The following is a 22867-nucleotide window of genomic DNA, read 5'->3' as shown; positions in this document are numbered from 1 at the left end:
AAATGCTTAGATACAATATCTGCATAACTTTTTTTTGGAATACTACTACTAGCATCCTTGAATGAACAATTTGTCTGTGACATCATTTGTTTAATCTTTTCTTGTCTGTTGTACTCCGGGCATACATTAAAATCATTAGTAAAATGGTTTCCATTGCAAGAAAAACACTTTACTGTAAATTCGTCTGATGGGCAGGTAACTGTGTCATGATTCTGAGAGCATTTAAGACATCTGATTTTACTTCGACATTGTTTACTAATATGTCCATAGCGGTAACAATTATTACACATTACAACCCTTTGTTTATAAACTTCTACTTCGTAAAGAACTTTGTTAATCTCTATATACTTAGGTAAAGTTTGACTTTTAAAGGAAACCAAAATAGTACTTGTAGGTATTAATTCTGTTTCGTTATCCGAGTTTTTTACTTTTCGGTTCATTCTTTTAACAAATTCCACTTCAAATTTACAATGAAAATCATAGGCCCTAATTTTATTTTTTAAATATTCAACTGGTAAATCTTTATCAATGAATCTAATAATTCCTAATCGAAATATTAAAAATTTAGGAATATATGCAGACAAGTTTTTATTTTCTAAAATGTGAGATTTTAACAATACATTAGCACTCAAATAATCCTTACAAAAAACCCGAATTCGATTTCTTCCTATCGATTGAATTTGTTTTATTTTTTTATCTAATTCCGGATGTGAAGTTAAAATTATTTCTCCAATTTTTATTGCGTTTAATTGGCCTGTATAATTATCCATATTATTTTCAATGTAAATCTGAAACGGGCCTATATCAGTAGACTGATAAAGGAATGTTGTTTTTACTTTTTTGATCGTTTCATTATTATTGTGAACGGAAAAACTTGATTCTGGATTTGAACTAGCCTCAACTATCTTATCCTTTAATATAATTTGTTTTTTATGTTTTTTATCTTTAGTATTTCGATTTAATGCAGGAGAATCTATAATTAAATTTAAATGATTTGAACCACTTATCTGATTATTTCCTAGATCTAAGTTTTCTGGGGGATCCGGTAGAGGTGGGGGTTTCCCCCCATCATCCACTTCCATATGAATGCACTAAGCTTTCACAACACCCTTATAACCACAATTATAACTAATTTTCAAATAATTAATATTGTCTTTTAAAACGATTGATTGTACTAAACTTCTAAGATACACGTGTAAGCACGACAACTGTTCACGCACGAAAGGTGTCTGCCATCAGATATCCATATACAGTAAGGTCTCTTTTTATGCGGATTATTTAAATGCGATTTTAAAGTTGTGAGGTTTGTATTTCATCCAAAAATTTCTATTATTAACTATTATAATTAAATATTAACTATTCACATTCAGATGTCAGTAAAGTGAGCGTTTGCAATTCGGGGATTCCCTTGTTACATGATGCGCGATAGCGGTGCTTCGTTTTATATTCTATCTAATTAGCCTTCTTCAGTCCCTCTTTAGACATAGGCCTACCCAATCCTTTTCCATTCTTCTCAGTCATCCACCTAGAGGCCACGTGCTTCTTGATATCATCTGCCCATCTCATTTGGGGCCTTCCTCTGCTTCGTTTATATTTCCACGGTCTCCAACTTATAAGAATTTTGTTCCATCGGTCTTCTTTTTGTCTTATATTGTGTCCGGCAAATCTCCATTTCAATTTTTCAACTTCTTGTCTAACATCCCTCACTTTTGTTTTCTCTCTTATCCACTCGTTTCTCTTTTTATCCATTAGTGTTATGTGCAACATTTGTCTTTCCATTGCTCTTTGGGTTTTTATGATTTTGTCTATGTTTGCTTTTGTAAATGTCCACATTTGGGAACCATAAGTGAGAACAGGGAGTACGCATTGATTGTATACTTTGGTCTTAAGATGCTGTGGATATCTTTTGTTTATAAGAATGTAGCTTAGTTTGCCAAATGCCTTCCATGCCAGTCTAAATCATCTTTTTATCCCTGCTGTTTGGTTTTCTTTGTTAAGTTTTATAGTTTGACCCAGATATATTTAATCCTGAACTTGTTTTATTTCATCTTGTCCGATCCTCATTGTGATGTCTTCATCTCTATTTGTTATGTTGTATACAAGTTGTCTATTCCGTTTGATAATTCGATAGGGTTCCTGAAGAGGGTTTTTTTGGCATTAAAACACCTCGCTTGCTAGACGGGTTGGTAAGTTCTGTATCAGCCGCCCACTCTGGGTCAGACGCTGTTCGTAGCCGTCCACTCTGGATCAGACGCTACTGTTTTGCTAGTTTTTGAAGACAAGAACAGAAATACTTGGATCCGCAACAAAACAAAAGTGACCGATGTATTAACGCAGATAGCAAAAGTGGAAGTTCGCTGGACATACCATAAGACAGAAAGACGACAGATGGAATAAGATGATTATACACTGGAGACTATATAGTTACAAACGAAAAAGAGGAAGGCTACAAATGAGATGGTCAGATGACTTGAAGAAACACGCAGGCCCGAAGTGAATACAAACTGCCTACAATAGAGAGACATGGAAGAAAGAAGAGAAGGCCTATGTCCAAAATTGGACAGCAAGGGGGCTGTATAGATAGATAGATAGAAGTTGTAGAATAATATGCAGCAAGGTTTTTGAATTGAAACGTTTCAAGTGATTATCGTAAAGATTTATTTTTCATTACAAATGGTTTTTGGTTGGGTTTGGTTTTTTTCAGTACAAATGGATGTTTGCCATCTTAATATCGTGAGTCTATTTTTTTTATATCTTTTTTAAGATTGTATTTGGCCTAATGGAGAAAAAAAAACATCAATCAATTTCAAAAATTGCAATTTTAAATTGCTTAGGAATAGGAGAAGGATCTACGGCAATTGGAAAACATTTTTTTAGCCGAATCAACTATAAGGAGAATGAAGTTGCTATGAGTAAATCTATAATTTATGGTACAAAATTAAACGCCAAATTTTCATCTTACTCAAGAGATAGATTATTAGAAAGAACAGGAAGAGCTATCGCAATTTGGATTAAGGAACTAATTCAAAGAATTCTTGTAAGTGGTCATATAATCCAGGAAAAAGCTCTTCAGTTTTATGAGTTAATGAAATAGTCGGAGCCACCAACTTCCACTTCTTCTACCACAATCTGGTAAAGAATTTTCAGCTAGCAAAGGATGGCTAACCGGGTTTATAAAAAGAAATGCACTTCATAATATCAAGATTACAGGAGAGAGTGTTACAGCAGATGAAGCTGCAGCAAAAATATTTCCACAGGAGCTAGCGAAAATTATTGAAGATGGGACTATTGTGCCGATCAAGTATTTAACGCTGATTAAACGAGACGGTATTGGAAAAAATGCCTAACTAGTTACATTGCAAAGGATGTAGTGGACATAAAGCAAGTAAAGATCCAGTAACATTATCACTTTTTAGCAATGCATCAGGAGATCGGACGTTAAAACCTCTCATAATAAATAAATCTCTTAGAACACGTGCTTTAAAAAGCAAATATTTAAAAGAACTGCCAGTGATTTGGATGGCCAACAAGAAAGCCTGGTGACAACAGCTATTTTTACAGAATGGTTCAAAAATTGCTTCAATGGTTTCAAATGGTTCAATAAAGTTTTATTAATTATTGACAATGCTGCAGGTCATCCAAACTTGGAACATCCAGACGTTCGAATAGTATTTTTTCCGCCCAATGCAACAAGCCTTATTTAGCCATTAGATCAAGGCGTAATTGCAACGTTTAAAAAATATTACAAACCCATCGTGAGTAAACTAGAAAATTAGCCCTTAACAGTAAAAGACGTGTGGAAGCAATTTTCTATTTTTTATTGTTTGATTCATGTTGCATATGCTTCCGCTCAAATAAGACCAAGAACTTTAGATGCCTGTTGGAAAAAGGTTTGGCCAGCATGTGTAACAAGCAATGCAACCACTCAAACATCTACATTATCAGATGAAATAATGAATTTGGCACATGAAATTGGCGGAGATGATTTTAATACCTTCAGCCACGATGATATAGATGAATTGCTTGTGGATGATGCATTAAGTGACCATGATATAATTGATCAAACTTTAGATCTAACTTTAGATGACGGCGTGAGTCTAGAAGATGCTAATGATAAGGAAGAAAAACCAACCCCCCTCAGTGCCAAATTAATTTGAGAAGGTCTTTAACTTTACAGTAAATTAGAAAATCATTTTCTTATTAATGACCAAAATTCTGAACGAGCGTTTAAATTACAACGTGAGCTGCAGAACTGCATGGCAGGATATCGTGGGCTACATAAAAAATTACTAGCATCATCATCGCAAAGTTTAATTACTGATTATATTGTCAGAAAAGGAAGAGCTACACAGAACGAGATTGAAGTTTGTGAAAATCCATCGCCTTTACCACAAATATCTATCGCAGAGACAGTTTCTTCTGACGATGAAGATGATTTTGAGCCACTTCGCAAACCGTGCAAACCATTATCACATAGCGATAATAGAGAGTTTTTGTGCAAGCAAATACGTATACGTAACGTATATTTTTGACATATACCTAAGCATGCGCATTAATGGTTGAACTAATGTATCTAGATACGTATTACCTAACGTATCGAGCTGGTACGTTACGTTCATACGTATTCCTATCGAGCCGAAGGTAACCGAATGCACAAGGGGATCTTACCCGATTACCAAAATTTCAAGATCCACATTTCATATGCACCCGTGCGTGGTACGTGTTTTTTCACATTTGTGGTTAAGTATATTTGTTTTGATTTTTATAAATAATGGAAAGCAGTAGAAAACGACTTCACTTCAGCAATGAAGATAATTTGTTCTTGTTGAGGGAAGTCGTAGGCAAGAACCCTTACGACCCATCCAGAAAAGTGGAATTTAATCCAAAATCGAAAAATATTTGTACATTTTATATCAGACACGGTATCAAAATTAAAGCGGCCGTATAGTCGTGCAAGATGTGGAGAAGAAGGGTATCTTCTATGTCTTCGTCTTCTGTATCATCAATAAAGGCACCTACATTTAATATCGCGTCCATCTCAAGAATTAAAAATTGTTCAAAAAAATATTTGTTATTTATTTTGAATATCAAAAATAGGGTTAAATGACAAGGACAAGACTGGCGCTGACAATTTATTAGTTAGTCACTAATTAGATGAGGGCAACACCATCGTTACGTTGCGTGCAGAACTTTAACTCTCAATTTAACGTTCATATTCTTCGATACGTTAGTTCTTTACGTATAGGGAGATACGTTACGTTAGGTGGTTGCAAAAACTCCCTAATGATTAAAAACGTAAATGTAAAACTATATGTACCTATTACTTTCCCATAAAATAAAATTAAGTTTAGAATACAAGTTTTTTAAAAGTTTTTGTATGAATTTCTTTCAGATATTCGAAGTAATTTATCATGCAGCCTATAGCTTTTAATTTTTGCAAAATTTTTGGTTTTTGTCCTGGTTTTATGCAATTTTATAAGGCTATGAAACGTAACCCTACTTTTTCAAGTAATGTTTTTTTTATGCGATTTTTAATATGCGCTTTTCTGTGGAACGTATCCATCGCATAAAACTAGACCTTACTGTATATCCATAATACAAAAACTTGTCAGCTCACTGTCTAAAATAATAAAACGAAAGACGAGTACATACGTTATAGAATAACCTAAATGAAGCTCTAAATTGATCAATTCTAATGAACTCGTCCGGGGATATTCAGCGTCGAAGAGGGGATGGTGTTAGTTGGTAGGCGGATAGGGGCGCACGATGGGGGCCCGGATTTCGTGTGAACTCTGTGCCGTTCTCGTATGGTCCTGCCTTCTAATCCAGCAGTACTAGAGACACCTTCCCTAGTTGGTTTCGAACCTTCCACCTCATTAAAAAAAAAATGACAATTAATGTGCACCACACTATGAGTAATCTACAGGCTTAAACATGTTTCATACAATTTAAATATTCAGTTACTTTTAATCCCTCTTCTTCTTATAGTGCCGTGCACCTATAGTGCGTTGGCGAATTATCTTAAGGCCAGACGTCTGTCTTTTGCGGCATGCAAAAGATCGCCAGTGTTATTTATGCCTGTCCAGTTCTTTATGTTCCGTAGCCACGACATTTGTTTGCGACCTACTCCTCTCTTGCCTTCAATCTTTCCCTGGATGATTAGGTGAGGGGTTGCGTATTTTTTTCCTCTCAGAATATAGCCGAGGTATCCAATTTTTCGTACCTTGATCAAATTGAGGAGTTCTCCCTCAGTATTTGCCTTTCTTAAGACTTCCTCGTTTCTCACCCTATCTGTCCATGGTATGCGGAACATTCTTCGCAACGTCCACATTTCAAAGGCCTCCAACTTATTAATGGAAGGTACTCTTAACGTCCATGTTTCCATGCCGTATAACAATTTGGACCATACATAGCATTTAACCATCCTATAGCGGAGATTGAAGGAAATATTGCGGTTACATAGTAGCTGTTTAAATTTGATACTGATTTAATCCCATACTGTACTATTAAAATTTGTATTATGTAATCTTTTGTATAATATTTATTGTACCTGTGTCAACGATCTCTGAAATACAGATACATTAATCCAATAAAAAAGTACATTTTGTATTCGTGGTATAATTTTTTGAACCATTTTTAAAAACACCTTGTACGATTGTAATTGTATACATACTTATAAAAATCTTTTTTAGGATTTCTTTATCGATTTCAGTAAAAGCAGTCCTTGCATATTGTCTCGATCAGCTCTACAGATGATGTATCCTGGTTCAACTGGAAATTTAAAAGACATACTGAAGGAGGCTGTCAAATCATTTATTTCTCCTCCAGCACTAATATCCAAAGCTCTTTTAAATAATCCGCAGGTAATAATACTTCTGCATTTTATACTGCTCAAAAAGGTATGTACTGTAAACGCCACATAGCCGGCTGTACCCGACAAAGTGAACAGTGGCGTGATTATGCTTTTTATACAGGGTGTCCAGAAACTATCCTGACAAACGAAAACCGAAGATTCCTCAGATAATTTTAAGACGATTTAACCCAATTCACCTAGTCCGAAAATGCTTACTAAGGGAGCTAGAGCTCTTTGAAGATGGCGACTTTAGGTATTTTAGTACTAAAAGGTAATCTTACTTTCTGCAGGATACTAGGATACACCATTTTGTAGAAAAATAGATTTGAAAATATTTCATTTTTTCGTCATAAAAGTTAAATTAATAGATACCTTAATAAATTTTATAAATTACCTTTTGTTTGAATGAAATGCAGCACACAGTTCGTAAAAGAAGCAAAAAATCAATTTGAAACAAAATTTTAAAGAGTTTTATTACCATTTATTATGATGACCATTAGTCTCTATGCATAAATTTTCCATTTTGCTTAGAGAACGCCGAATTCTTACAAAAATTCCAACTTATTTCTAAATTCGTTGCAAGCATCTTGTATCCTTATCCAGAGTTGTGCACAAATGCTTTTATATATCCTCAAATACAATAGTCGCAAGGATTCAAATCCGGCGATCTTGTTGTCGAGGCAACTGGACCGCCTCTTCCAACCCAGTAGTCTTCGTAATTATTATCAAGAAAGTTTCGTACATTCCTGCTAAAGTTGGCCGGATAGCCGTCATGAAGAAACCATAAATTTTGCCGAATATTTAAAGAGACATCATTTAACAAATCGAGTAAAACATTTTGCAGGAAATGTAAATAATCAGCACGATTTAAACGAACAAAAGTAAAAGTAGAAGAAGAACTAAACGACCCTATTGAAGCTGGCAATGGGATAAGACAGGGAGATTACCTGAGTCCTCTATTGTTCAACCTGATTATGGACGAAATAATAAAAAAAGTAAGAACTAAAAAGGGATACCAAATGGGAGGAAAACAACTTAAAATAATCTGCTATGCAGACGACGCAATACTACTCTCTCAAAGTGAAGATGATTTACAACGTATGCTGCACCAATTTAATATAACCGCCAGAAAATTTAACATGTTAATTTCTCCAACAAAGACAAAATGCATGGTTATAACAGCAAATTTACTAAGATGTAAATTGGAGCTGGAAGGTCAGATAATAGAACAAGTGATGGAGTTTAAATATCTATGCATCACATTATCTAGCTACGGAAAGCTCGAAACCGAAGTGGAAGATCAAGTGAATAGAGCAAACAGAGCCGCAGGCTGCCTAAACGAAGCAATATGGAGAAATAAAAATATCGGGAAAGAAACGAAAGGCAGAATTTACAAAACAGTCATCAGACCAATAATGACATACGCGGCAGAAACAAGACTTGACACAGAGAGAACAAAAAGGATATTAGAAACAGCAGAGATAAAAACACTTAGAAAAATTGATGGTAAGACGCTATGGGACAGAGCTGAAGTACAGATATACGACATGGATGCAAGGTGGAGAACATCAAAAACTGGGTAAGAAATAGAAGAGTAGAATGGAACGATCATATAAGCCGAATGATAACAAATAAAGTAGTAAAGACGGCAAGAGACGGTTCCCCAATAGGAAGACGATCAGTAGGAAGACCACGCAAACGATGGAATGACAACTTACTGGAGGCACATTGAAAAACAGACAGAGTCATGTCTATATAAAAAGAAGAAGAAGAACAAGAAAAAGATTAAACGAACAGGCAATTTCACGGGTCGAAGTAAATAATCCTCAACTACTCAATGTTTAAACCTCTACTAATGCTTAAATCTTCATTTTGATTTTACTGATTTTGTAATCATATAGCGACTTCTTCATGAGCAGGAAAATCTCCTTGTAGCAGTGCTAAAATTATCTGAGGAATCTCCGGTCTTCGTTTGTCAGGAGAGTTTCTGGACATCCTGTATAATGAAACGCTTTATCAGAATAAAAGAACTTGAAGTAGATAATTTATATCTATATTTATAAACATCGTATATATTTATTTGTTTATGTTTAATACTTTCATGAAAATCTAGTCCCCCATACGAGTTCTATGGGATTTAAATCGGAGTGATATGATAGCGAGACTATGCCTTTTTAGGTTATGGAACTGATATACTACTGATAATTTAATTAGTTCATACAATTTCGATTTTGGACTTTTAGGACTAGAAGATATTCTTTTGTATTAGTCATTATATCTTTTTGTTTCTCTTAGAATTGCTGTGAGGAGCTGGATTAACTTGTACAAGAGGATAAGGAGCGTTATAACATACTAGTGATTTTGCCCGTCGCATGTGGCGGAGGATTCAATCAATTGCTATCTACAGTCACTCATAAAATTTTTAAAATAATAAATTTCTTGAATGTAAACCAACTAAATATAAAGTAACATAAAGCGTTAAATTATTTTGCTTAATAAATCTCCCACGTTTTTGCAAAATAGTTTAGCAATATTTAAAATCGTTTTTCTTATTTTTGTTTTTTAATAATATTGATAGAATACATCTATTATAAAGCATCCGTATAATTACTATAACTTCATCATTTTCTGACTTATATTGTTGCAAAAAAATTTTTGGGATTAACAAATAAAATAAATTTTAAATTGTTTGACCGATGGCTTTCAAATTTTGATCATATTTTAAGCAGCAGAAGACCCAACATTCCGTTGGGTCTGTAATATGAAGGTTCTAAGTTTATTTTTAAAAAAGTCATTAACATTTGAAAAGCTCAGGGCTAAAAGGACGAGGGTCCAGAAAAAAAAACAAGTTTTGAGAAATTAGGTTTTTTAGTTTTATAACTAGATAAAAAAATAATTAACAAAAAGGGCACTTCATTTTGCTTACTAATTCATGCAGTAACTTACAGGGGACGTATAGTTTATGTTTTTGGGTTATCAATTTACAAACTACTATAGATATAAATTTTATTTACCTTTTGATGTCATGAAATCTCAGGCTAAATAGATGAGGGTCCACTAACGTGTCTTAAGATGAACTAAAAATACAGAAAAGGTAGTCTATATTTTTAAAAGTTATATCATGCAGATCTGCTCCTGTTGATTACACAAAGCTCCAAATACAGTAGAAGATTGTTAGTAATGGATACACGGAAAAGCTTTAAGCATGTGGCAGTGCGTCAAGATATGAATCTTTACAGAGCAAAATTTTTTCAAATGCTGACTATCGTCGTATTTTGCTTTATTTAAAGGTAAAAGTCCACAATATGCTAGCTCTGGCAGGTGACAACAGCCTTCTGGTAGTGTAATTTGTTTCCTCTTATTTAAGCCATTAACAGTCTGACGATGTAACATCATTCGAGGGTGATGAGAAACGATGCTTAGTTGCCGTAAAGGTCGTGTTTTGAACTAAAATTTTTGAAAATTATGACTTAAATATTTTCTGGTACTCGCAAGAAATATCTCTAAATGGTGTTGGTTTAGATCTGGAGTTTTCAATAATTTCGTTCCACTCGGAAGGAGTTTTAACCACAAATTTTTGATCGATTAAGCCCATGTTCCTGTCACACAAGGTACGAGTGGCCTCTGATTGGAAAAATTATTATTTTTTACGAAGACGGTTGCGTTTCGATTTAATTTGGGTCTCTTACCGCTCCCTAACACGTGTTTCTGGGTCTACCCGTCATCAGAGAGAGTTTGTAACCGTCTTCGTATATTTATCGCCCTTACTCGACGCAATGAGTACAAGAATGATGGTAATTTATATGGGTAAATTGTTGATGCATAGTGGAATATAAATATTCCCAGCATCGCTCTGAATGGCTTGATTAATCCTTTGGGTATACAGCTTACTTTAATTGCTATCGACACATTTAACATTATTATTTTAAGTCTCTTAGTATAGTGTACAATGTAGTGAAGCATACGGAAAATGGCGTAATTTTTGTTCGGACTTGCGCAGGAATCGCAGCAAATTTTAAGCTCTTTTACTTGCAAGTCAAGGTGATTAAAAATAAAATCCCAAAGCAAGGAACAAACCTTATCTCCTCCTTTCTTGCCATAGATTTCTGCATAGGTATAAACAAAAAATTGTGAGTCTGAAAGTTTATGTATGGTGAACATCTGAAATGATAGTTGCCTACGATAGTAAACATCGTTAGTTCTAATGTTTGGGACATGCATATTCTTTTGGAAATCCATTACAATCGCTTCTTTTTGTACTTTAAGCCTAGCACTTTTCTTAATTTTGTCAAAAAAAGCAGCTTTCCTTAAAATGCAATTCTTTTTTTTGCAAAACGGTTTTTAGTTCACAGTTTAGTTTTGCATGATCATTGTGATTATCGGCTGTAGCAGGTAGGGTTAACTTAGTTTGTACTGTAAGTTCATCACAGGTGCTGAAGGTGTCACACCTAGGATAACCAAAAGACAAGTTAAAATTAAAATGCCTTAATGCAATAAAATTAAAAATATTTGACTGTACTTTTAAGAGATACTTTATTGTTTGGATAAGCTATTTTGTATAAAGAAAACATTTTACTTACATTAAGCTCTTCATGTTGTAGCATGTTGAAATTACTTAAAATATCGATATGCAAGTATAAAATTTTTTTAATAACTCCTGGGCTATATATAAATCTTGTTGTCTTTATTTACATTCAAATCCCCCAATTCTCTGTTTACATTGTGAGGTAAAAGAAAAGATTTCCAAATTCCGGTTATAACTAGGACGTTAAAATTATCAATATAATACGTGTTATTTCTACAAATTTAAAAGTAGTTTGTTTCAAGGTCTCAAATAAGCCCCGAGTGCCGTTCGCACAAGTATCGTTTATTTTGCTTGCCCTATCTCCACCCCAGTAACTTCTGTCCCAATTTTCAACCCCCATAGTAATACCCTATGTGGTAGGCAAAATATTACGTTACAATGTAAGTATTGTTTTGTGAATTTTGCTAACCTGTAGTGTGAGTTTCTAGTTTTGAAGGATTTAATGTGATCAATTACAGAGGCAATAATATCATCTGAAATCGTATTTGGTTTCGAACAATGATTCCCTCGCATGTCCAATGGTGCTACGCCTGTTGTTTTTAGTCTCTTTTGTAAATTTTGTACTCTTTTGGCCGTCATGCCGTGAAGGGACAGAAATGCTTTATAACATACAGGTATTTCTACTACCTGCTCATTTCTTACTCTTACCTTGTAAGTATACGACAATGTGTGAAAATCTGCTTCAGCTTTGGGATTTTTAGACCTATGGCGCATGATAGGACAGCATACTATTAGTCCACAAAGATACATTAATTGTTTGTCATGTGATGAGAGCACACTTGAAAGCACTCAAGTCTTAAACACTTACAGTCTGGTCCTAACTCGTAGCTACATGACCTTAATTTTTTTATTACATCTTGTATGCAACCAACACCTTTTCTTTTTCCTTGAACAGTTTTCAATTGCTGCAGAATATTCGTTTTCAGACATTTTAAACAGCACAGTACTTCAATATTAAATTAACACCAGTCTACACCAAAATAAGAGCAAACTGTAAATAAACAGGTATGTACGTTTATAAAACATCTGGGCAAGAAACAGCACTAGTAGCAGAGACCTCTGTGGTCAGCAATAGATATAATACAATATTTTACATGAGATAAACTACAAGAAATTAGTATTATCTCGATAATGACAAATAAAGGACCCTCATTTTCTTAGCTTTGAGCTCTTCATTTAGAAAAATCCGAAATTGGTGACTTATTTTGCAACATTCTAAGCAGCAAATAAGAACAAAAATATTTAAAAAAACGCAATTTTGAAAATTTTTATGGCTTGGAAGACTATTACTCTTAAATTTGTTTCAAATTTTTTGCTGATACACGAAAACAGCCAAAATTTACCGTTTTTTCACCTTATTTTGGTAATAACTAATTGAGGCCAAAAAATCTTATTTGCTTGTCTGATTAACGTCACAAACTGGGTAATTTTTTTTTGCATATTTCCGTGTCCTATAAAGTACAGTAATACAGTCCATATTATTATACGATCATATACAAGCTTTATCCGTAGTTAAGAATGAATTAAGCTGAACGGTTATTAAAAATTTATATGGATTCTGAAATTTGTTTGATCTGAAAAGTTTTTTTAATTTTAGGCCAAACATTATGTTGATACATTTTTGTCTCACTGTACAAGACCATTTACGCTTTTTCTTCAATTATGTGGACATAACAGAGCGAGACAAAGAGATAAATTGGCTCATATTTTAGAAGACTTTACTTCCTTGCAGGATGAGGTAATAATAAATGTAATAAACTATTTTTGTATAATCTATTCATTGAAAAAATTATTTTCAGGCAGAAAGAGTAGATGCTTATTTGCACACCCTTTCCGTAAATTCTTCACATATAGCTTGTTTTGGAACCTGGATTTTATATCATACTTTAAGAATAATGATTATGTATCTCTTAACTGGATTTGAGTTAGAACTATACAGCGTACACGAGTTTTACTATATTTATTGGTATGATTTCTTATATTTTTCATGTATAGTCCAAATTCAATAGGATTGTTAGGGCAGACATTTTGAGTCAACACTTCGTAGTAAGCGGCTATATATTTATTTATTAGCACACAAATTCACTTCTTAATTATCATTTTTGCCGGTTACGTCTGATGTAAGTTCTAACTGGATAAAGTAGACTCGCCTTGTTGCGAAATTTATTATTTAGTACCGCGTGCAGCTTATCATTACTGTTGAGGTATACCTGAATGACAGTGTTATCTTTTTCGAAAGTAATATTCTTATTGCATTACGGCAACATTTTGAAAACTCGTCGCCAAAAATTGTAAATAAATATTAAAATGAGGTGGTCAGAAGTATTTCAGGAGCGCACAGTCGGGTAACATGGCATCAAAACCAATGTGCAGTACATCTGTTGATAAACCGGATAAAAGGAGGTGGTTATCTGTGAGAGAAAAATAAATGATTAACCACTTCAAAAACCCGTTCATGAAGGGCGTAGAAAACTTGTATTGGACGATATTACGAAAAGTTGATTTTATTTTAGGAACGTAATGCCCACGTTAAAGGCATTCAACGAGAAATTAATATGGACGCAGATTATACTTTAAATAAAATATCAATACGGATATTACAAAGAACATCACGTAAAATGGATTTTCGGTATGTAAAGAGAAGTCGGAAAAGTTTGTTAATCGAGGGAGACGAACTAGCAGGGGCGTGCGGTGAAATCTGGAACAAGGGAAGCAATTAAAAAAAAAAATGTAAAAACCCACCTATTTATAACGTCATTCAATTCTTCTACCATTTTTCTTAAACTAGTTAAAACGTGGATATTGTGACATTTCTTTAACCAGATTATTTTCGATTGCTAACAGGGAACCATTAGAGAGTCGATCTTGTCCTGTCGAGTTTCGCAAGTACGTCTTTATTCGTTTTAGAGTTGAAAAACTAACTAGTTTGTCAGTACTAACTCACATAATTTCACTACCTCCGAATATGCTTTGTCCAAAGAAGTTGTTTTTAAAAACATTAGTAACTCAACGGCATTATTTTTTGTGTCAATGTCCTCAGTTTCTTATAAAGCTGTTAGTTCTGAACGTAATGAAATTAAGTCAAAATATTGCCCATAAAGACGTATCAAAGACTTTATTTGTTTTTCCAGAAAATGTGTTTTTTCAAATGCATTACCATTGCGCAGCTCAAGAAAATCTAGGTCATAAAAATTCTTAAACCTATTTTCCATTTGTTGATATATTTGATCTAAAATGTATATTCGGCGGTAGCACGATTTAACATCTCCAACATTATCAGTGTGTATACGTTTCCTTAGGCTCAAACCTGTTTCAAAGTCATCTCTCTTTTTTTTAATAACACCTTTAAATTCGTTAATTTTTTTTACACAGAAACCAATATCGTTTATCTTGCATTGCAATACATTAAATACATTGTCTGAGAATGAAAATATTTCAGAAAAAAGCAAGATTAAAAAATTAAAATTAAAATCATTTTTTAAACTATCCAAAAGTTCTCTCGAGCTATTTATGGTTTCTGTATCCCACTTTTAACCATTTTCCAAAACACTCTCAAATAATTCAATTAAATAATCGCGTTGTTCTAAAACTGTTAATACTAGCCTGCCGTTGTAATTCCATCGCGTCACTGCAATCTTTGGTAGTCTTAGTTTAGAAGATTTAGAAAAGAAAGCAGCCATTCTACTTAAAGTTGCAAAAAAGCTTTGCATTCTTTGCAAACTGCAAAGAATGCAAAACTGCGAACTAATGATATGGCCGAGTTAATATTTACAAAAAATGGCATAAGATGCATAAAAGCACCTTTGAACAAACGAAGACGTCTCATTATTACGCATATAGGAAGTGATTTAGGTTTCTTACAAGGAGTTTAAATGTGTTAACCTCAATCAAACCGGGCGATTATCATGAGGATATGCATTCGGATATGTTTGAAAAGTGGTATTCCTCTATACTAACTCCTGTAGTACATAGATCGGTAATTATAATGGACAATGCAGTTATCCGTCGTATGGAAAAAATACCCACTTCTGCATCTTGAAAGGCAGATATAGTAGATTGGCTAAAAAGCAAAAATATAGATTTTGATGAATCCGTGATAAAAGTTCAATTACTTGATGTAGTGTGCAAACATAAGATTTCATACATCAGACTTGCAGTAGACGAAACTCCATCCTATCAGTGTGAATTGAATCCTATCGAGCTGATATGGGCAAATACACATTAGAAGAAACCATACAAAATATAACCGCTTCAAACTGGCAGGCATGCATTTAACATGCACAGAAAGAAGAAGATAAAATGTGGGACATAGACATGTGGAACACACAAATGTGGGACGTTATTATTACTCCAGGAAAAGACAGTAGTGATAGTGAATTAATATCTGGAAGTAAATCAGCATAAACAGATTTATTTTAAATAATAACTAATATATTATGTAGTTCTAGTGAATTTGTTTTTTGTTGCTACATTCGGAAAGTACCGGTGAGATCCTTCGTTTTCCGTGGTTATAATTTTGTAAGTACGTACCTAATAATTTTATTACTATTATGGCAAATCTTTTCTCACAATTGCGGTTTACTTTAGGTTGTCGGGTTAAAGCAGTTGATATTTTATATTTGAATATGAATTTAATTTCAAAAATATAAATAGGTACATAAGATCATTATTCCAATATCAGTATGTTTACAGAAGTCTAATGTGAAGGGTTCTTCTCGAATTAGTCCTCACAATGGAGAAATTAGCCCTCAAAAAACTTATGGAGATGTGTAAATAAGCTCTGTGGAAAAACAGCTTCAAAAACAAACATGAAACTGATAAAAACACAAAATGTTGTAATACTAACTAATAAAAGAGACATATCAAATGAATTTGTAGATTACTATACCGATTTGGGAAAACGATATGCAGAAATGGTTCCTGAGCCAACTTAATTTCGAGAAAATATATTGGAAATAAATAATACTATGTACCTATTTCCAACGACTGAAAATGAGGTTGAAGAAATAATAAAATCTTTAAGAAATAACAAAAAGATTTCAAAACCCTTAACATGCATTATAAATACATGTCTTAACTTTTTCCAGATATTTTAAAAACTGGAACTATTACTTTTAATTATTATTATTTTTAAATTTAATATACTATCTAAATGTCAGTATGGATTTCAAGAAGGAAAATCCACTGAAGATGCAATCTGTGCTCTAACAGCTAACATCTACAAAGATCTTGATAATACAAAAACAGTTCTTTGTATATTTGTAGATTTATCAAAGGCATTTGACACTGTTTCACATAAAATATTGCTAACTAAACTTAAAAATATGGTATTACAGGGCTTGAATATAATATCCTAGAAAGTTATCTTCTAAACAGGCAACAACATATTTATATAGATGTAGAAATTAGTAAGGGAAGAATTATATCCTATGGAGTCCGACAGGGAACAGTCAGGACAAATTCTCTTCAATATCTATATCAATGATCTATTCAGACTGAATATTACAGGTAAGATCATACGCTTTGCAGATGACACAGTTATTTTCTATGATGCAAATACATGGGGTAATTTAAAACAAAAAACCGAAACAGACTTCCCAAATCTTGTGTCATTAAAAGTTAATGCAAAAAATGAAATTCCGTATACATACGAGATTAAATATCTAGGTATAATATTTCGTAAACATTTACAATGAAATTCTCAGGCAAATAATATAGTAGTTAAATTAAGAGGGCTACTATCAAGATTCAAATTTTTAAAACAATTTTTAGGAATAACTCATTTAATAATTCTTTATTGTGCATTTATACAATCTCAACTTAGAAATGTTTCAAAACCTTGTGAACCTCGTAAATACGCATGTCCGAAAAAATAAATGGACCGTAAAAACATGCACGTTTTTAATTTCATAGGAAATTAGGCGACAGGGTAGGATTTGCACGTGTTAATGATATCGAGTATTTCCAATAAACAAGACATATTATGTTTCTCTAATCTTAAACACTCCAGTTAGTCATCGCATTTTTATTTTATCTCACATTGAAAGATGTAATAAAATTTTACGACTTTCAGTCTTCACTGCCGATAAGAATTCTTCTTCTTCTTCCTATGCCGTCCCCATTAACGGAGGTTGGCGACCACATTTTTAAAAGCCTCTCTGTCTTTTGCAACGTGGAATAATTCGTCTACAGTCATGTTTGTCCAGTCTCGAATATTTCGCAGCCATGACTTCCTCTTTCTACCTATTCCCTTTTTGCCATCGACTCTACCCTGCATGATGACCTGCAGAAGACTATATTTATCATTTCTTAGTATGTGTCCAAGGTATGCAGTCTTGCGTACTTTTATCGTTCTCAACAATTTTTTGTCTCGACCCATCCTTCTCAGCACTTCCTCATTGGCGACCCTGGCAGTCCATGGAATTCTTAACATTCTCCGGTATATCCAAAGTTCAAAGGCTTCGATCTTTTTAACTATTTGCGCTTTTAATGTCCATGTTTCTACCCCGTACAATAACTACAATACAATAACGATAAGAATTGCTGTGTAAAAATGTAAAATATTTACATTGCACTAATTTGGCTTATAAATAAACCTATTAAGAACTGAAAAAAATCTAGAGGACAAATAAATAAATAAATCAATGTATGATAGAAAAATTCATATTCCGATGAGATTTTTTGCATAATCACTTTCATAAAATACCGCAGAATAATGTTCAAGAGGTCGCTCATACAAAAAGTGGTCCTAATTTATTAAACAGTTTTGTATAAATTCATTTTTAGTTTGTGATAAGGTTTGTGATAAACAACTAAAAACAATGTTTTAAAATCAAACAAGCCCAAACTAAAGTATCAGAAACTGATAGAACAAGGGTTGATGAATTCAAAAATAATTGTGTGTTTTTAAACTTTTTTTCGTTTTTTCAGTTTTATATTGTTTATAAGTTATAAAATAAAAATATAAAAATAAAAATATTAAAGCTATTTCACTAACGCAAAAACTAGTTCGTCTCTGTCTCGCTACGATAATGCACTGAAGAGAACTCCATGTTTTTAGCAATGCCTGATATCATTGTTTCGTTCGTAGATCGACGTCACTAAATGATTACGTTAGGTCCAGGACATTATGAATTATCTTTACCTATGGCCTTTTAGGATGGGTTGGAATACGGAATAATTACTTGCATTCTATAAACATTATTCAGAAGTAGCGAATTAGAATTATTTATGGGAAAAATTTAAGATATTCTAGCGAACTGTTATATGTATAATGAAAGTCAATTTTTAACTGTACGTAAATTATAGTGTTACAAAGCCCTTATACATATACATGAAAAAAGATAATATTAAACTTTAACAATGCCCTCAAACTAGATATTCAAGGAATATCTAATAAATAAATTCAAATTATACAATTATCTACCAGAGAATTTAGAACAAATTAAAAATTATAAAAACCATAGATATAAATATGAAATTAAACAATAGATTAAAAACAAAACAACACAATTCTATGAAGAACTGATTAATGGACAATAGTAATAAATAATAAATATCTAAATAAACTTTGATTACAAACTACAACGTTTCTTGAATTTACTGCAATCAATATCATGTACTTACATTTGTGGACTCACTGTTGTGTCACATGCTGTATTAAAATTAATGTATTTTTGTAAGTACTCAAATGTAACTTACTATTTATATTTATACAATTGTTAAATATTTCTTTGTTAAAATATATGCTTTTAAGTCTCACGCACAAGGGGTGCTACTTTTATAGTAGCTCTACTTCAGTGAGTTTTTTTTATTTAGTATTTAGTATGCTTTTTGTTTCGTGTAATCTATGTAAATAAGCATTATTATTATATTATAATGATTTCCCTTATTTTAAAAATGTACACGCCACCATTCACTCATCTCTCGTCTCGGGCGCCTCCAGAGTTTATCATTTTTAAGCGATACTCTGACAATCCTACTGAATTTCGATTATAGCATCAGTTTTTTTCGGGCCACTGATAATTTTGTATCCTTAGGATTACTATGATAATATCTATCCTTTCAGGTATTTGTACGAATTTTTGTACGGTTGGCTCATATCAGCTTTATCTAGAGCGGATAGCTTTTTAGCGGAAAATGAGCTTCTGCACGATCCCCATAAGGGCAAGGGAGCAACCAAAAAGAAACCGAAGAATAAGAAGAAATCTAGGCAATATAATAAAGATATTGTATATCTTCAAGCTCTTCAAAATATGTGCGGAGGTTATTACAAGGTAATTTAAAAAAATATATTACTTTACCAGATATAAAATTTATTATTTTTATTAGGAATTATGTACAATTTTAGTCTAAAATACGTTTATTTTGATGTTCATGATGATCATCATGGCCCTACAGCGCTTCGTGGGCTTTGGTCTACTTCAGGACGTGTTTCGGTTCGTCCATATAAAATGGATATAGACGAACCTTCTTATCCATCCTCTAATGTCAGCTGTTTTGAAATCTTCATCTACCTCATCGACATATCTTAGTCTAGGTGTGCCTCTAGTTCTACTTACTTCTGAGTTTTGGAACGTAGATATTCTGGTGGGGTTTCCAGGGTTCATCCTTAACACGTGACCAACCCATATGCGGTTTATCTGCACTTCATTTACTAGAACTGCTGGTATTCGCTGACAGTTAACAAGCCCTCCAGGAGTTAATGACTAGAATCACAGAAATTAGTAGACATTAATGAAGACGCATCTTTGACAAGCATTAAAAGAGATAAATCGTGGAAAACTTTACGTGAATTAGGATTAGTTTATGAAAATAGAAATAAAAGATCTGCGTTTGTAGAGAAAGAAGAAATTATATGTTGGAGGAGGCAATATTGAAAGGAAATTCGAAAATTGAGGATAGAAGGCAAAAATATTTTTTATTTAGATGAAACATGGATAAATGAAGGGCATTTTGTAAAAAAAGTTTGGCAAGATTAAACTGGTTACAAATGATCGTCAGGAATTTATAGGTTTGTCTACGTGCTTAAAATTTCCAAATGATAAAGGTTGCCGTTTAATTATCATTCATATTGGAGGAGATAAAGGATTTATTGATAAGGGCTTGCTAGATTTTATTTCAAATTCTACGAACGACAACCATGAAGAAATGACAACTGATATTTTCAAAGAATATTTCAGTCAAATGATAGATTTATTACCAACCACTTCTCTAATAGTTATGTACAATGACTATTACGGTTACCATTCAAGAACAAAGGAACCGTTATCTAACACTAAACGTAGAAAGCAAGAAGTTTATGGGACTGGGTTGCACGTTACGTTATTAACACTTTTGTTTGTGGATACACGTGTTGATCTCTCGGCTATCTAATTAAACTAATATCTAATTAAACATGGACGTGTTGCTGCGTAATCGATCAACTACTAGAAAAGTCATTCTCCTTGTATAATTTTGAAGAAAAAAAGGAAATTATTGAAAATGGAAGACCAACACCTATTTTAAACAATTTTGAAAAGGAATAAAAAAATCAGTTAGATATTTTAAATTTAGTTTGTACAGTGAAAATTCTTGATTATGTGGTTGCAAGAAAAATAGACTGTATTGGCCATGTCATCTGTTTTCTACAGAAAAAAAAAAAAAAAATGGGTGAACCAGCGGCGAAGTCCACGATTTAAATAGTTTTAGAGTTTTAAAAAGGAGACATGAAGTTTCTCCATTACATGTAAGATGTGTAGCTAATTTGGCAAAACAAGAATCGAAAGTTCTCTTAACCAAGCTTTTAAAGCAAATATTGCTAAACATAATGAAGTTGTTAAAAAAATAAATATATCGTTAGCATACGACGAGAAAGATATAAGAGTTATCCAGAATCTCTATTGGAATCAAAACGCACGAGTGAGACTGAAGAAATCAACCAATACAGAAGAATTTGAAATTTTAAGAGGGGTATTTGGTCTCCTACGCTCTTTAATCTCTATATGGAGAACATTTTTGCAGAGGCACTGGAAGGCTCTGAGTGTGGAATAAAGGTAAACGGGTTCCCGATAAATAACATTCGTTACGCCGACGACACCGCGATAATAACAGACAACGAACATGATATGGCTTGAAGATAAATGCTGGAAAAACTAAATGCATGGCAATAAGAAAAAACGCACTTTTAAGAATACAACTGCAAGTAGATAATGCTCCAATCGATCAAGTCTTCTTCTTGCAGTACCGTCTCCTATCGGAGGTTGGCTACCATCACAGCAATCTTTACTTTGTTGGCTGCAACTCTGAACAACTGTATTGAACTGCACCCATACCATTCCCTTAAATTTCGCAACCAGGAAATCCTCCTACGTCCCACATTTCTCTTTCCCGAGATTTTTCCTTGGATTATGAGTCTAAGCAGAGAGTACTTTTCTCCTCTCATTATGTGGCCCAGATATTCCAGTTTTTTCGTTTGTATGGTTTTTATGACTTCGCATTCCTTTGGTCCAGTCCATGGTATTTTCCACATTCTCCTGTAACACCACATCTCGAATGCCTCAATGTTTTTGATGTTTATCTTTTTCAGTGTCCAGGCTTCCATGCCGTACAGCAGAACGGAGAAAACATAGCACCTTAACATTCTCGTTCTTAAGTTTACATTTAACTTTTTTATTTTAACAAACGATTGTCTCGCTATCTCTATTCGCCTCTTGATTTCTCTTGTCTGGTCATTAGTATCAGTGAAGCAAACCCCTAAATATTTGTAGGACGTAACTCTTTCAACTGGCTGATTATTTATGGTTAAATTCACATCGGTGTATAGCTTCTTTGTTACAATCTTGAATTTAGTCTTTTTGATGTTCATTAGACCATACTTTTTGGTATGGGTGTTTATGTTTTCCATCAAAAACTGTAAATTTGCTAGGTTATCTGTTACTATTAGCGTGTCATCAGCGTATCGTATATTGTTAATTAACTCTCCGTTAATGTTCATACCAATGTTTTGCTCTAGGAGCGCTTCCTGACATATTGTTTCGCTATATGTATATATATATATATATATATATATATATATATATATATATATATATATATTGAATAATAGTGGAGAAAGCACACAACCCTGACGCACACCTCGACGAATCTCAATTTCTTCGGTTAACTCATTATCAACTTTGATTTTTGCTGTTTGTCCCCAGTACAACCTGGATATGATGTTAATGTCGCGACTGTCGATGTTTTTGCTTCTGAGGATTTCATACAGCTTTTGGTGTCTGACTTTATCGAAGGCCTTCCCAAAATCTATGAAACCTACGTAGAGGTCTTGGTTTACATCCAAATATCTTTGCATTAACACACTCAGACCAAACAAAGCTTCCCGTGTTCCCAGTCCACCTCTGAATCCAAACTGTGTGGCGCTTATGTTCTCTTCTAATTTATTAAATATT

General features: G+C 33.3%; 1 protein-coding gene across 2 annotated transcripts in view; it reads left to right on the top strand.

Moving 5' to 3' along the window:
- Nucleotides 1–22867, top strand: part of LOC140450328 (N-alpha-acetyltransferase 35, NatC auxiliary subunit-like) — a 123477-nt gene that overhangs the window by 86641 nt on the left and 13969 nt on the right. For both annotated transcript variants that reach the window (XM_072543906.1, XM_072543908.1), the window contains 4 exons: nt 6693–6863; nt 13036–13176; nt 13238–13404; nt 19507–19714. In XM_072543906.1, coding sequence (XP_072400007.1) covers nt 6693–6863; nt 13036–13176; nt 13238–13404; nt 19507–19714 — 687 coding nt within the window. The remainder of the gene's footprint in view (nt 1–6692; nt 6864–13035; nt 13177–13237; nt 13405–19506; nt 19715–22867) is intronic.

This window comes from Diabrotica undecimpunctata, chromosome 9 (genome assembly GCF_040954645.1).
Source record: "Diabrotica undecimpunctata isolate CICGRU chromosome 9, icDiaUnde3, whole genome shotgun sequence".
In the NCBI taxonomy this organism is placed as follows: Eukaryota; Metazoa; Arthropoda; class Insecta; order Coleoptera; family Chrysomelidae; genus Diabrotica; species Diabrotica undecimpunctata.
The sequence above is the reverse complement of the archived record's forward strand: the minus strand, read 5'-3'. Positions and strand labels throughout refer to the sequence as shown.